General features: G+C 38.4%; 2 protein-coding genes across 5 annotated transcripts in view; one reads left to right on the top strand and one right to left on the bottom strand.

Annotated features, from left to right (window-relative positions):
- LOC119085313 (membrane-associated guanylate kinase, WW and PDZ domain-containing protein 1) overlaps positions 1-14817 on the top strand; it is a 19666-nt gene extending 4849 nt beyond the window's left edge. For 2 of the 4 annotated variants that reach the window (XM_037195688.1, XM_037195689.1), the window contains exons 3-7: positions 9556-9709; positions 9778-11662; positions 11718-11903; positions 12016-12232; positions 12300-14817. In XM_037195688.1, the coding sequence (XP_037051583.1) occupies positions 9556-9709; positions 9778-11662; positions 11718-11903; positions 12016-12232; positions 12300-12586 (2729 nt within the window). In that variant the 3' untranslated portion in view covers positions 12587-14817. Of the gene's footprint in view, positions 1-8923; positions 9030-9555; positions 9710-9777; positions 11663-11717; positions 11904-12015; positions 12233-12299 lie in introns of those variants that run through there. The other 2 variants (XM_037195691.1, XM_037195690.1) reach the window with 2 other exon arrangements.
- On the bottom strand, positions 1230-2985 carry LOC119085325 (probable cytochrome P450 6a14). Its single transcript, XM_037195707.1, has 3 exons — positions 1884-2985; positions 1578-1823; positions 1230-1512 (listed from the first exon to the last, which is right to left on the bottom strand). Exons 1-3 carry the CDS (start codon positions 2941-2943, stop codon positions 1343-1345), a joined length of 1476 nt encoding a protein of 491 aa, XP_037051602.1. The 5' UTR covers positions 2944-2985; the 3' UTR covers positions 1230-1342.

Raw genomic sequence — 14817 nt, 5'->3', positions numbered from 1 at the left:
TTGAAAAAAAAGAAAGAAAGAAAAAACCAGAGAATTGAATGGACTTTACAGACGATGCTCATAATTGGTTTGAATTATTAGAAGCGTAAATGGCGTAGAAATTCACTTGATTTTTTTAAATTGAACATTTTAATTTATTCAAGTGTATCTGAACCATAAAACAACTGCTAACTACTCCATATTATTAACATTTTTATTGCACTCTCATAAACTTTGCCTTTGTTCATCAATTTACTGACTTATTACATTTTCTGGTGGAGTTTCCGTCTTAACGTTTCAACGTTAAACCAACGTCTCAGCTAAAATCCACTTACTTTCAGAGGCAGGTTAGCCTATATGATTGCAGTTTACTTACGCAGGATCTGTGTTTGTATATTAAGAGTGGAATCGCAAATTCCCTGAACAGTTGGCTAGTCATCCTATACGTTTCGTTACAAGTTCAAAGAGGTATGAGGTATGAGTTAACACGTTGCCGGTTATTGTGACTTGTCAACTTTAGGCACACCGGAATTTTTGATTTTTAGAAATTTATTTGGAGGTATTCCTCGACTCCCTTAGCACTTTCCGGCGTGTCTAGAGCATTACCCCTACTCGTTAACGGAAGTGTTGGAGTTTACTTATACCTTTCCAAATCACTTTTACTCATCAAAATTGACTCAGAATTGGCCAAGTGATCAGTCTGCAAAGTTGAGGAATTTTCCGGGACATTTTTTTGGGAAAGTAGCGATACCAACCCCATTTGGACTCACCAAAAAAAAAGTAGTTCCACAAAATGTCTGTATTGGATCACTGAGTGATCATCACTCTCTTAAGAAAAAAAAATGGATTTGAAAAAGATTCACTCCTTCAGGAGATATTTGACTTTTGATTTTTTCATATAAATGGCTTTTCCGGCCGAAAAATCGATTTTTTTCACCACAAACAACATGCGATGTCAAAAAAAATCGAAAGTGTTGCAATGAGAGCGGAGTCACTTTTTCTGATACAAACACCTGGATTACAAATCGCTAAATGTTTGATTAGAAATCTTTTACTTCATTTGTTTAGCCTTTTCCGAAAGATCGATACAAACGGTCTCAAATTTCAAACATTAAGGAACGTCGGATTGTTCAAACAGAAACGGAATGTCCAACACAAACGATTTTTCTTTGGCAAAGCACATTGTCCCAAAGAAAAATCGTTTGTTTCTAAACAGAAAATCCAAACTAACACAAACGGAAGGCTAACTGCTTTCACTCGTTTATTGGAGAACCAAAAATGCAAACTCCTTTCTTGAATTTATTGGAAAGATGTAACGAGACATTGAAACAAGTGTTAAGTTTCTTTCACGCGTTGCCATAAACTACAATTGTTCGATTTTCAAATGTATGACATCACGAGGCGACAAAACCAATGCTGAAGGATGCAACACCATTGGAATGGGTGTTTGCGACGATGGTGAAAATTTGAAGTTCATTAGCAACTGAATTATCGAAATTTTTGTTTGCATCAATCCGAAGCGTAAACCGAGGCCTAGAAAATTGAGAACGTAGATTCTATTATCCGCACCGAACCCGATTCGAATTATTCGCATTTACAATTTCTTGGGCCATTTCCGAACGGAAGATGCGCCATTGGATGTCTGGTGTTCTTGTTATCGTCAGAAAAACGTTCCGGAATGAATTTGTCCGGTTCAGGATAATATTCAGGATCATGATGGATAGCATGAATGGGTATGAAAATTCGTTTGCCTTTCGGTATCACCAGTTCTGTATTCGGAATCCGGTAGTCTTTTTCCGCTTGTCGCACTAAATTGACAACTGTGCCATACAGACGTAGAGTCTCTAGATGAATCAACAAAGTTTCTGTAAAAAAATCTGTTTTGATGTCGATTAATATCTCACCATCGATAACCATTTGTAGATATTTCATTTCCACCATCGCTTCATAGGTAAGCTGATTGTCGTATTTGGACAAAGTACTTCGGATTTCATTTCTCAGTTCGTCCTGAATGTTCTGATTGATTGACAGCAAATACAAGCAGAAAGTGGCGGTACTGCTACTAGATTCAAATCCGGCAATCCAGAACAAAAAACTCTGGGCCGTCATTTCATTCAACGACAACGGTCTGCCACCGTTATCTACTTTCAACAACAGATCCAAGAAATCTTTCCTTTCGATTTTGTTCTTCCGCCGATAATCCACAGTATCGCGAATGATGCCAACGAAAAAGTCGGTCACATCTGTCGGTGTTAGGCAAATTTTCAGCTGCCTAGCAATAGCTGGAAATGCCCTCAGCATAAAAATTTTCAATAGTTGTATGCGGTCCGAACTGAAAAACTTTAATCCCATTTTACGAAACATTGAGTTTGGCTCTTGCAATGAATTCGACTCCAATCCAAATGCTACATTTCCAATCACATCCGTTGTAAATCTTCCCAAAACTTCTTTCACGTCTACAACCTCTACATCTTGTTCCTTCATATAAGCAACCAATTGATGAGATATGTCAACCACCGTGTGAAACATGATCTTCATTTTACCACTGGTAAATGAGGGCGACAAGTTGCTACGCATCGTTTTCCACGGCTCGTCCTGGATGGAAAACAAATGATTGAACAGTATGTCATGCTCAAGCTTTATTATTCCTCTGTTGCGGAAATTGTCGAAATCTTTGATTAGAATGTCTTTAATCACATCCAAATCGGTGACGACAAAGATCGGACTCAGCAAGGACCGATATAGTCCGTGCGCGGCACTTTTGTTTTTGAACTCTTCGTATAACTGTTTCAGGACATGACTCAGGTGGAATTCCGTATCGACTCCTTTCAAATTACCGTGTGGAAATGTTGGTCGTTTCGACAAAAATCCCAGACGCTCAAAGTATGTGGCTTTGGATCGGATCCAATACCAACACACTACAGCTGCACCACACAATAAACTTATTAGAATTGCGGCTGCCATCGCAGAGTTTCAGCATCTGTCTTAATACTAAGTTGTTCTGTGATAGATTGATGGAATATAAAGCCAGTAGTTCCTACAATTTCTTTGTTCTTAGATTTGTTGGATAACATTTGGATGTCGCTTGATTAGATTGTCGATTTATTATTTTCGGACAGACTGATAACAGAAATCGTGAGAAATAAACAGTGAGTGCAGTGTGATATCTGGTTGACATGGTAGACAAAGCAATAGGTCAGCAAACTTTCGTATATTCGGTATTTTTATGACATTGCAGAGATAACGGTTGAACAAGAAATATATCGGTCTGTAACAATGTAACAATGTAACAGGTATGGTTGTCCTTGCTTAGAGCGTTTCACTCGGATTCACTTTAATTGTACTTTTCCGAACGCACTCATAGTGGTGCTTAGAACGTTTTACTGAATGGGATGTATCAGTGGTGTTAACTACAGTACACAATGATAAAATACCGTGGACGCAAATCGAAAAATATTGCAAAAACCAATGATCGGAATGAGTCGACTGGTCGACTCTCTGCTGGTGTGGTCCATTTTAAACTTACATGGAAGGGAAACGCTTCGTATCATTTACGGCAAACGAGCAGAAAATCTTCAGTAAAATCCCGCTCAACCAGTTTAATACAAAACACAAACCCATCAGTGTGACACTGTATATGAGTGAGTATGTTCTAACGGACCCATTCCAATGCCTAGCGGAAAGAGAACCCAGTCCAAAGAGTTTTAAAGTATGTGAATAGAAAAACGTAGATCGTAGACAAAAAGACAGTTGACGTCAGTGAAATTCGGACATGAATTCGCTTAAGCTGTTTTTCGGGCTAGGGAAAAGTCTCCGAGTGTATTATCGTCGGTGACGATAATATCGTTTACTAAACGATAATATCGTATCACACGACAATATCGTTTTCCGGACGTTAATATCGTTTTCTGTAACAATATTATCGTCATTGTAATGATATTATCGTCAGAGTGACGATAATATCGTATCAGACGACAATAATTTTGTTTTCCCGACGATAATATCGTTTTCTGTAGCAATATTATAGTCACTGCAACGATATTATCGCCCATGAACCGATATTATCGTCGATTGAAAATATATTATTATTTTTGCAAAGATAATATCGTTTCATGCAACAATATTATCGTTTCTGCAATGATAATATCACCAGTGAAACGATATTATCTCCCAAAGACCGATATTATCATTTCTGATATTGTATTATCACCCGTGAAACAATATTATCGTCTGAGCGACGATAATATCGTATCAGACGACAATAATATCGTTTTCCGGACAATAATATCATTTCTGCAGTGATAATATCATCCGTGAAACGATATTGTCGTCGATTGAAACGAAATTATTGTTTTTGAGACGATAATTTCGTTTCATGCAACAATATTACAGTGATAATATCACCCGTTAAACGATATTATCGTACAGAAAACGATATTATCGCCGATTGAAACGATGTTATTGTTTTTGATACGATATTATCGTATTAGACGACAATAATATCGTTTTCCGGACGATAATATCATTTTCTGAAACAACAATATCGTCCTAGCAACGATATGATCGTCCACTAAACGATATTATCGCCGGTACAACGATAATACACTCGGAGATTTTTCCCGTCACCCGGTTTTTCCACCCGATCCACTCGAAATTTACAATGGGGATTTTACTTTGCCATATAATACACATTGTGGATGTTATGTGCCTGAAAAGACAATCGGCAAATTTCACATGAATGCCGAATTTACATCAATTTACATCAGCTGGCCTTTCACCAGCTGGTGCTCATGTTATAATGTTAACATATTTTTGTCATAAATGTTCACGTTGTAGTACTACGAATTGCTGATAGCGCCGAAATGGTTAATTCGGCACTGCTTCCTTAGAATACTACCAAAGTTTTCCGAGATTACGTGATCAACGCTAGTAGAATACACGATTCAGAGACAAACATAGTCTCAACAAGTTCATCGAACGTGGGAATGGCTGACGTCTTTGTGCTTACGCGACAATTTCGAAACTATACTATTCTTATGAATAAGAAAAAACCCACACCAAATCTCGTATAATTATTTATCGCTCATTTGTGTTTAACAGAAACCTTACGAAATATTGCTAAATTAATTAACGAAAAAAATAAATAATATTTTCGAGTCCACTAGATAGGTTACAATGCAATTTGAATAAATTATGGATCCATTAAAATTTAATTTATTCAAATTTTTTTTGATTCTGTACGACAGTGTTCGTAGAAGATGGACTTGCGATTAGGTTGAGCATTTTTTCGGGTTTTATTTTTATTTTTTTATTAATTTACAGTTGATGCAAATTTCTTCTCGAACAATGTTATTCCCCCCGTTGTCTTTCACTAATTACTTCTTCGACTTCTTCAGTTAAGCATCGAAGAAATTATGTATATACGGATTGACGGGTTCTGTTATGTATATACCAACACCTCGAAAAACAAAAAACACAATTAGTGATCGTGTGAAAGGGTTTGTGTGTTAAATTAGTTGTATCCATAATGAGGGATGTGACCTACCCTTAACTAAAGGTGTTATCGTAAAGTTCCTCAAAAGTGATTGCTTTCGCACTAATTTATTTTACCGGAAACGTATACACATTTAAACTAAAGCGTTTCCGCTAAAACGTAATTTTTAAGATTACCGCCGACATTTTATTTCTACTGGGTCATCTCTTTTGAACTTCAGCATCACACCAAACGACAATATTGTTGTTTGTTTACATGATTGGTCAATGTAAATTTTTCGTAATTTCGGTGGTTTTGACGAATATTTTAAGTCAACCGTTGATTGCACTGTTAAAAAAACACAAGAAGCACATTTCCGCACAAAATCTGAATTAAATCACATCGAAATCACCGAAATTATTACAATTTTCACAGTCGACACTAAATTTTTGTGTTGGTGATTTGACGTTTGAAAAACGATACTCATGTTAATATTAACGACTTTGACGATTTTCTTCGTTAAGCCATATTTGACTAAGTTCAGAGTGGATGTGATTTGGGTGTGAAATTGAGTGGGAAGTGCTATTTTCATCGACATTCTTTTTGTAAAATCTTTTAAATGAGACAATATTTTGAGAATGCCCGATGTACCAGTTTCTTATTTTTCGTGTTTCTACTGATATGTGACAAAAAATCGCGAAAAAAATCGATCCGCCCCTCCCTTATTGATATACGAAAATAATGAGAGCAAATTATAAATAACCTGACACGTTTGTGTATACAATGTGGCATGAACGTATCGACATTATGTGAACAAGCTTATTAGGGTTTTGCACAACAACTTCCTAACTGAATCATCAACAAAAGACGAACGAGATTACGTGAGATTATAGGGAAAAAAGATTATTGCAAAACTCGCAAACTAGTAACCGAGACTTTGTACGGGGATTGATTTTATTTTGTGATAAAATATGGCAGTGCGACGTAAATTCATTCTGTTCTATTTTAATGACCCCATATAATGACATGATATTAAGCTCCGCTGATTTGACGAAGTGACTATTTGTTCCCCGGTACCAATAGTCGAAAGTATGAAACACCATTTGCACCCATACAGCCTTACAACAATTCATTTTTCCTTGTGCAAACTGGTCTTACGATATGGTTTTTCGACAGACCTAAATGTTTTTTGTTGTTGTAAAAACTGGCCTAACAATTTTTTTTTTTTGACATAAAAAGCGTTTATAAAAAATAAATTAAACGTCGTTTGATAAAATATAAAAAATTTCATCCAATTGCTTATCGTATTCAAATGTTCCCATGATACGGGCAGCATTTGTCCTTTGTATAGCGAGGCTTATGCGTTGCGTCAAGGATTGCTTTGATCGTGGTTCTCCTGTTGACATTTTAAGAAGATTTCCCAACTTTCCAACGAACTCCAAAGGCTCCGCGCACCATGGTCCCAGTGTTTCACATGCAAAAGGTAAAAAGATGTAGTTGTCTTCAACAATTTTTTTGTAGTCATTACATTTATCTGTTGCTCCTCGTTGCGCCACACTGCCAGTTCTTAACGATGATGAATGTATGTATGAAGGTGCGAGTGTATCTCTTATCGTAGCATCCCATACAAGCATTTTACCATTGTACCATGGGACCAATGTAACGCCATCTGCTCTTTTTCCGCTGTCTCTGAAAATTTGCGGTTCGAGTCTTGCTGGGATATTGGCTGACCGAAGACCTCTGCACAAAATGTTGTTCATGTCGCTGTGGCAGGCGTGTCTTCCAGCACTATATTTACAGGACAGGCCGTGAATTCCATTCTTGTTCACTTGGGCTCCACATTTGCACCTGTGTGGTATACAAATATCACATCCTAAACGTAATGCAACAGAGATACGAAAAGTATTGTTGTCGAGTAAGCTTCCAATTTGTCGTGATGGTAATACAGTTAACCAGGCACTAGATTCCTTTGCAATTGAAGCGTTGTATCGTGCTTTTTGTTCTTCGGTTGATAGCGTTAATGAATTTACGATTTTTTCAATGGAGATGATGTCCCATGTTTTTTGGATCGTTTTGTTTTCTGGCAATTTGTTGTCATATATCGCAGACCACAAGTGTAAGCTGTCCATGTAACTTGCAATGACCGACTCATCCGAAATTTGTGGAAACATCATGTTGACGAGTTCGGCCACCGAATTGACGGAAGCTAGAAATGCTGGTAGTGCGATATCTTTGATTTTTCTGATTCCAAGGCCTCCATTTTGTATTGGAAGAGTTGCAATTGTCCACTGTTCATTATTTAGGCAAGAATTTATTGTTTTTTCCAAAGCGAGCTTAATCATGTTGTCCATGTCATAAAGATGTTCTTCAAAATTGAAACAGCAGCTGGTTCTCAGTAAGTATGTTAGTTTCGGTATCGTGAAGCAGTGTTTCAGGATATAGAAAGCGACGTGATGTTTCAAATTACTGAGACGTTCAATCAATGTCGACAACTCAATTTTCTTTTTCGCCAGGATTCTTTTCGTTGCAGTTTCTGTCAGAGGTGCTCCAAGTAATTCCAGATCTTCAGTTATGATTTTTATTCCTGGTGTTACTTCGTTGAAATTCGCTATTATGGAGTCCTCCGGTGTCGAACAGAAGAACAGTTCGCATTTTGATGGATTCATATTCAGGCCGATTTTTTTGCATTCAATTATGAGTTTTCTGAGGTCTGATAAAACCACTTCTGGTTCTCCACATAAAGTGCCGTCGTCCAGATACCATAAATTCAACTCTGAAGCCATTCCTTCGATGATTGAATCATTCTTGTACAAACTGGCCTACAATTTGGGCGTTTCGTGAGAAGCTGACCTAACAAATTGTTGTCCTAAGAATTAACTGTTTAGTCAGAAGCAGCTTACTGCTTACATCTTCCTTGTGTACCTGGCCTAAAAATTGGGTCAATTGGGTGTTTCGACAATTGAGTGCAAATAGTCTGATACAGACTCGGGTGCAAATAGTGTGTATTAGTACCCGGTTGGAGTGCAAATAGTCAGTGAAACACTATTTTCTTTCGCGTGCAAATAGTTTACTATTTGCTATTTGCATCCCGAGTGAAAATAGTTTATTTGCTATTTGCACCAGGGTGCAAATAGCATCTACGCTAATTTAATTCATAATTTCTTCTTGATGTACCAATATATTCATACAACGGCTATTACGATTACTTTCCGGTTAACCTGTTCAGAAAATGGTCTACCACCAAATCAATGACATATACCTTTACCTATCACCATCACCGCGTATAAACATTTTTTCCCCATCGTTTTCTCATTTCTTTATAATTCTGATGATGAGTAATTCGTAAATAATTCAGACAGAGGAAAGAAAGATGATTCAAAAGTTATTTCGTTTTCTTGTACCCGGCTACCTTTTGTTTCTGTTTTACGATTTTAATTGGTATACGGAATTGAAAATACGCAAAACTGTTTATTAATCGTCGTGCCGAGGTCTTAGTTGCAGCAACCGTACACTGGAAATTCATTATTTTAATATCTTTCCTAATTGTTCAACAACAACAACGAGGTGTACTGGTTTTGTGAGTTCAATGAAAGTAAAATGTTTAGAAGTTTATGTTATGTGGAAGTGTAAAGTGCTTGCTGTGAGTCTGCTGAGTTATTATGATGTTGTAATGACTCAATGACAAAGTATTTATCGGAGAAAAAAAAATGAATGGAGACGCGTCTCTCCTCTGCTTCTTTATTTTCATTGTTTTATTACCAAACATACCAATCAAAGACATGTGCACTTTGTTAAGTGTCCCATTTTTCCATTTTATTGTGGACTTTGTCATCTATAATTTTGACCGTTGCCAGAAGTCGCTCGTTGTTTATTGCCAGCTAATTTCACCTCAATAATCTTCAACGTTCACCTTCCTCTTTGTAACTTTGAAGAACGTAAACAATGTAGTTGGAATTGCAAATGAATTCACATTCCTCTCAAGTTGTTCACTGCCTTTAAATGTATGATTCAGAGTTCATTGAAAGTGCGAATTGTTTCTTAGACTTAATATTATGCTGAAACGGAATATGATTTTTAATGTTCTGTCCCTCTCTGCCTTACAGAAAATCCAAATCAAATCTATTATCATGCACCACCAGAGCGTCGAGGAATGGTACCAATGATGATGCCCCGGAATGATGAAAACGATGGACTCGGTCCGCTGCCAATAAAATGGGAAAAGGCGTACACGGAAAATGGCGAGTCCTATTTTATCGAGTAAGTTTGTCAGATGATGTCCCACCAAAAATCCAATACTTACATCGCCATCATCACATTTATTTCAGTCACAACACCGGTACGTCACATTGGCTGGATCCACGTTTGGCAAAATTCCAAAAGAAATCGCTGGAAGATTGCAACGAATCGGAACTTCCGTACGGTTGGGAGAAGATAAACGATCCACAGTACGGGACGTACTTTATCGATCATGTTAACCGTCGAACACAATATGAAAATCCCGTTTTGGAGGCAAAGCGACGGGCGGAACGATCACGAGAGCCATCAAACAAACCGAATTCGTTTACCAGGAATCCATCCGAATTGTGTGGTGAACGGTTGTCGACGACATTGCTAAAATCGTCGCGAGGATTGGGATTTACGATTGTTGGCGGTGATGACAACGTGGATGAATTTTTGCAAATAAAATCAATTGTACCGAACGGACCGGCATGGCTGGACGGGAAACTCGAAACGGGTGATATTTTGGTGTATGTGAATGAAACGTTAGTGCTTGGCTTCACCCATCACGAAATGGTGAATGTGTTCCAGTCTATTCAACCGGGAGAAACAGTTAATTTGGATGTGTGTCGAGGGTATCCGTTGCCGTTCGATCCGAATGATCCGAACACGGAAGTTGTAACCACGATTGCAGTTGATGGAATTTGTTCGGATCCGGAAAAGGCCCGAATCTTGATGGACTTCAATATGGACGGAAATTACAATTTTCTGGATGTCTCCGACACATCTGGAGCTGTGGGTGGCTTACAAAAGAATCCGCTGTCGAAACTTCAAAATGGTATTGGCAAGGACGGCGGAGACAATTATTTAAATGAAACGAGACAGATTTTCGACAAACCAGAGATCTTACACATCTCGATTGTGAAGGGTGCTGCGATGGGTTTTGGTTTTACCATTGCAGACAGCGCTTACGGACAGAAAGTTAAGAAAATCTTGGATAGCAATTGCTGTAAAGATTTGATCGAAGGTGATTATTTGCTTGCCATTAACAATACAAATGTGCAACACATGTCGCATAGCGAAGTGGTGCAGGTCCTGAAAGATTGCCCCAAAGGTCATGAAGCAGAGTTGAAAATTCAGCGTGGTCATTTGTTCAATGGAAATCTGGGCAAGGGGAATCGACTGAGGCGCAGTGGTGATGCCAACCGATTCGGGACACTGAATAAAGATCAAAGGTTCCGAAGCAAAACACCAACAGCTGATCTGTACAGCACACAGACGAAAGAAATTCTTCCAGTTCGTCCGAAAACTCCACTAGTTGACACACGGATCAGAGTTAAAACTCCCTCAAACGAATTGAATGTTGATGGGGTGGTGTCGAATCAATTGGATGGGAAAAATGACGAACGAAAGGCCGACTCAAAATCGAACAACAGTTTTCCGGATCACGATTCCATCAATAATGACATTCCGTTCATGGATCCATTTCCAAAAATTCTGTCAAGCCTATCAGATCGACTGGCCGACACCTCCATTCCGCAAGATTCACCATCAGCACACATCTACGATCATACACGCAACAACAAACAACACTTTGCGAATGACGTGGATCCAGATCTGAACTATGATCAGCAGTCGCAGCAAGACTACAACGGATACAATTACAATCATCGTAGCAACGGGTACAATTCGTTGCGTTCTCCACCATCTCCTCTTCCAATCATGGCACCGGTTCCGACGATTCCGACTTACCATCAGGACAGTTGTTATTGCTACGAATGTCAAGACTACGGACGGCATCAGGAATATTTAGCTCAATATCAATACTCTGCTCAAGGTTCGAACGGACGAAGTCAGAAGAGGATAAACGACTACATGATCGATCGTCGCAAGGCTGGATTTAGTCCACTCGAATCGCATGGTCAAATATTATCACCGCAGGGTCAACAAGGATATTGGAAGTACGGTCAGAGTGTTATTCATCCACAGCAGGTATGCGTGTCAATGGCAATCCAATTTTCGTTTACTAATTTAACGACTCTTTCAGGATGAGTACACACTATCCGAAGTGACATTAGAGCGACAAGCACTGGGTTTCGGTTTTCGTATCGTCGGTGGAACAGAAGAAGGCTCTCAGGTAACTGTGGGACATATTGTTCCGGGTGGATCAGCTGATTGCGATCCTCGTATTGCTACTGGGGACGAAATTCTCAGCATCGATGGACACAATGTTGTGAGTATTTTGTTGACTCAAATTTTATGGTTTTTTGGTGGAATTAACTGAACGCTCGATATGCCTCGGTCTCTCTATTCACACATGATAATTGTAATTTTCATTCCAATTGAAGGTGCAAGGTTCCCATCATCGCGTTGTGCAATTGATGCAAGAAGCTGGCCATCGTGGACATGTGACGATGATATTACGCCGTAAAGTTACATATTACCAGCAGCCAACGTACAACCATCGAATCTATCCGTATGACGTGATCATAAGTCGTAACGAAAATGAAGGTTTCGGTTTCGTTATTTCATCGTCCACTCAATATTACGGTTCAACAATAGGTACGCGCGAATGCGATAAAAAACTGCCAGACTTACAAATTTCACCGCATGAATTTCCCATTCACAGGCAAAATTATTATCAATTCACCAGCCGATCGATGCGATGATCTCAAAGTGGACGATCGCATAATTGCAGTCAATCGAATCGATATCAGTAACATGAATCACGGCGATATTGTCAATTTGATCAAAGAATCCGGTCTGCATGTTCGACTAACCATTGGCAGTCCACAAGAAAAATCATTGGGTGGACCGCCGCCAGTGCCGCCACCTCCACAACACTCGTCCAATTCGATGGTGAACAGTGAACAATATTTTGACACGTATTCGATGGCACAACATCCGCAATTATGAAGTTTGCCTGCACGATTCCGTAAGAAACGGCATTTCTTTCCCGGATAGTGAAATGGGCAGCTCGTCGTTCGTTCACGGATACAGTGTGAACAGTAACAACAACAAAAATGAATATCAAAGAAAAACTAGTAAGACTGATTTATAAAACGGTACATTGTTCTATGCGCTCGAGATGAGACGGTCTGGAACGATAATTTTTTATCGGAGAAGTTCGTTGTAACTTCGTATTGATGATAGTCCACATCAAACTTTGCTCAGCTACACTTTATTGTACATTTTCAACAAAAGGACCGACTCTAAATCGCATTCTTGCCACTCCCCCGTTCTAAGCTCTTCCTTTAGCGGGCTAGATTTGTGCTTTGATCAAGTGACTAATGTTGACATGATCCACTCCACTTACAGACGTATTAAGCTTCTCCGGTTGTCACTATAAGTTAACAATTAGTCGAACACTCCTTTCAGTAGAACCTGACAATAGTTAGTGCGAAAGATCCATGCCACAGTATTATTAAGATTCCACTCTCGCAAATCGTCCTTGTTTAAGGCATCTGCGACGTCAATGGTCAAACGGTTTCCAAAGGTCAAACGGTTTCCAAATGTCAAACGGTTTTCAATGGTCAAACGGTTTCCAATGGTCAAACGGTTTCCAGTGGTCAAACGGTTTCCAATGGTCAAACGGTTTCCAATGGTCAAACGGTTTCCAATGGTCAAACGGTTTCCAATGGTCAAACGGTTTCCAATGGTCAAACGGTTTCCAATGGTCAAACGGTTTCCACTGGTCAAACGATTTCCAATGGTCAAACGGTTTCCAATAAAATGGTTAGTCAAATTCCTTGAAAAGTGTACTTACAATGGTTTATAATAGGCTCCTATCGGGTTCGGGTTGATCTTTTTCAATTCAGGTTGACCCGAACAGGATTTTAAACCGTACTTGAACTAAGGTTTCAGATTCGACTCGAAGTTTACCTGAACGTGAAATGTTCTATTTCGGGTTCAAACCAAACCCGATCCGAACCTTAACTATTACTTTCCTGACCTGAAATTTTCATGTCGAGTTCGGGAAACCCGAAATTCTTACGTCAGAAACCACAAATTTTCACGAAAAATTTCGGGTTAACTTGACCTGATCTAACCTGAAAATTTCAGATTTGGACTACATCTGAAAGTGAAAGTTCAATTCAGGTTCAGGTCCGGTTCCGGCAGAACCCGAAATCAAAAGTTTCAGGTTCAGGTTAAGGCGGAGTAGTTAAGGTTCTGGTCGAAATCAGGGTCAGTGTGATTGTAGTGACGTTCAAATGGTCATATGCTGTCTGGAATGCAATTTTTGCTCACGAGACTGCACCACCATTTCTAATCTAATTTAGATGTACGATGGCTTACATTTCATTGGCTAATTAATTGGCAAATGTAACAGCCATAAATTTCTGTTCTGGGCACATGGTGGAGAGGTGTGAAAATGTATACGATCTGAACAAACGACTTCGGAATGGAATCAAATCGAATCGTCCGAATAAGAATCCAAATTTTTAATTTTTATTTTCCCTGAATGGCTTTAACACAAAAAAAAATGAAACTCGATGTACTTAAGAAAGAGGATCTGGATGAGTTACAAAACTCTGAAATATTAAAATCAAAAATGTAAATTTTTCTAAGCGTCTAGGACTATATACTAGCTGTACGGATAAAATATTAGAATATTTTTAGCTCAATCATCATCATTATTACTACTATCATTACAATATTATCGTCACGATGTTTATAATATTATTACGCGTACCGCGATATGTTTATAATAAGTGTTAAGGATACAAAAGCAATACAAAACATAAATGTTATTCGTAAGTATAAATGTCTTTGTGCCTCAAAATTTTGTGATACTCAAGCTCTACTCTTTTATCGTAACACTGTTAGTTTCTCTCGTTCCTTGTTGATCTTCTTTTTGATATTTGAATGATGGAAAAACAAACAAACAAAAAATCCCCGAATTTACTAGAAAAGAAAATTTATCCTGATAATAAGAACCGCCTTAAACGCTCACATTTGGTGTGGATGTACCACACAAACACAGGCAGTTTTTTTTTGTATACAAAATTTAAAAGAAACAAAAAATAGAACACACCGTCCAAGACATTATATACAATTTTAACAAAAACAATTTTATTATCTCGATTGTTATTGCTGCGTAGAGAAGTTTTCATTGTTAACAATTTCGTTATTTATATAAAATATTA

Source organism: Bradysia coprophila, unplaced genomic scaffold (assembly GCF_014529535.1).
Source record: "Bradysia coprophila strain Holo2 unplaced genomic scaffold, BU_Bcop_v1 contig_94, whole genome shotgun sequence".
NCBI classification, from domain to species: domain Eukaryota; kingdom Metazoa; phylum Arthropoda; class Insecta; order Diptera; family Sciaridae; genus Bradysia; species Bradysia coprophila.
This window is presented reverse-complemented; position numbering and strand designations above follow the sequence as displayed.

Coding starts and splice junctions, on each gene's coding strand:
- LOC119085325 (XM_037195707.1), bottom strand. CDS start 2,943: ATGGCAGCCGCAATTCTAATAAGTTTATTGTGTGGTGCAGCTGTAGTG. Junction 1,824..1,883: donor TCTACAAATGGTTATCGATG/GTGAGATATTAA, acceptor TGATTCATCTAG/AGACTCTACGTCTGTATGGC. Junction 1,513..1,577: donor CGGAAATGGCCCAAGAAATT/GTAAATGCGAAT, acceptor TCAATTTTCTAG/GCCTCGGTTTACGCTTCGGA.